Below are 1,329 nucleotides of genomic sequence, written 5' to 3' on the forward strand. Positions count from 1 at the left end.
CAGAACCTTATTACCCACAAGTCCCAGACCCCTGTGCGGTCAGGAACGTCGTCGGCGATGTCTCGTCCGTGTCTCACACACGCGGATTGCGAAAGAAGCGGGTTGCAAGAGAGTACGAGGGGGAAAAGAAAAAAATTGCTCATGTTGCAACACCCAACCCCACCAGATTGATGCGCCGGTTGATCAGATGCAGAAACCGGACGATTTGTTTGGAGGCGGGCATGTACCCGGCCTGATATCTACGCAGAGACGCCGCATCCCAGTTTGATATACATGAACTGAGGTACCTAGAGCCAGACGCGTGCTATCATTGCGATCGTCAACTCGATCCCGCAATTCCATCCCAGGGCGTCGTCAGGGCGGCGGTGGCCTCCACCGCCATGGCAAGACCGTTTACTTCCCAATCTACGTTGTCCACCCTTCGCACCATGTCAGTCCCCTGTGCTAGGAAGATGGAATAGATCCACTCACAGCCATTTAGTTGTTTTGAGCTGCCTCGCGTCTTTCTTTTCTATGTTGTCGGCAGCGGTGTCAATCGCCACGATAGCATAATCTAGCTGATCGAAAACCTGTTGTAAAACCCCCATCAAAGACGGGGGGCTGGACATGTTAGCCTCTTGTTTGCCTTGCGTCAGGTTGAAGTCTCCGGGTAGCCACATACACTACAGTTTGAACCTCGTGCCGGTCACGGTTCTGCGAAGTAGTGGAATCGTCTGGACTTGCCGACGCCTGGTCCACCCATGGCTTTGAGGGGTCCATCTCTTGTCGGCCTTGGATTTTGCGGGGAGGCCCTCTGCGCCGTTGTAGAGCCCGGACCGCTTGTGTCGTCGGGTTGACTTCATGATGCCGGACCGGATTCTGCTGCATCTGTTGTAGACGTTGTGATTGGCCAAGTCGCCGAGGCCGTTGCCGAGGGGGAAACATGACGTCAGTTTGAGCGAAAAGGATCGAAGGTGTTCAGAATGACGGGCGATTATTCACAACGATGAAAGACCGGTGTGCACACCACGAGCAGGTTCCATACCACCACGGCGACGCCTTTGCCTTTAATACGGTGCGACGCGCCGGCGGCGTCATACCGTGATCGCGCTTCAGGACACAGAACCCGACCTCGAGCGTGCCCGTCATGTTCGTTACCAGTCTGTCGGGACCGTTTGATTGTTTGGTTGCGGAAGGGAACTGTGCTCCGGCGTCCTGAGCGATTGTCGTTGGAACGAAGTGGTGCATCTTACCCTTTCCCCTAGCTCGCACATCACACTGGACCACTGACGAAGTGTGCGCGCCGTTGACTTGGAGCCAAGGCATGTGTAGTCGACAAACTGGCTGACA

General features: G+C 55.4%; 2 protein-coding genes across 2 annotated transcripts; both read right to left on the reverse strand.

Annotated features, from left to right (window-relative positions):
- Nucleotides 1–319: 319 nt before the first annotated feature.
- On the reverse strand, nt 320–759 carry CABS01_17190 (uncharacterized protein; the record flags this gene model as incomplete). Its single annotated transcript, XM_060550517.1, has 3 exons — nt 320–419; nt 472–600; nt 662–759. The coding sequence occupies 3 exons, from the start codon at nt 757–759 to the stop codon at nt 320–322; spliced, it is 327 nt and encodes a 108-aa protein (XP_060394942.1).
- Nucleotides 760–957: 198 nt separating this feature from the next.
- Nucleotides 958–1,227, reverse strand: CABS01_17191 (uncharacterized protein; the record flags this gene model as incomplete). Its single annotated transcript, XM_060550518.1, has 1 exon — nt 958–1,227. One exon carries the CDS (start codon nt 1,225–1,227, stop codon nt 958–960), a length of 270 nt encoding a protein of 89 aa, XP_060394943.1.
- Nucleotides 1,228–1,329: the final 102 nt, after the last annotated feature.

The sequence above is a fragment of the Colletotrichum abscissum genome (assembly GCF_030869225.1).
Source record: "Colletotrichum abscissum strain IMI 504890 chromosome Unknown Scaffold_448.1, whole genome shotgun sequence".
Lineage (NCBI taxonomy): Eukaryota > Fungi > Ascomycota > Sordariomycetes > Glomerellales > Glomerellaceae > Colletotrichum > Colletotrichum abscissum.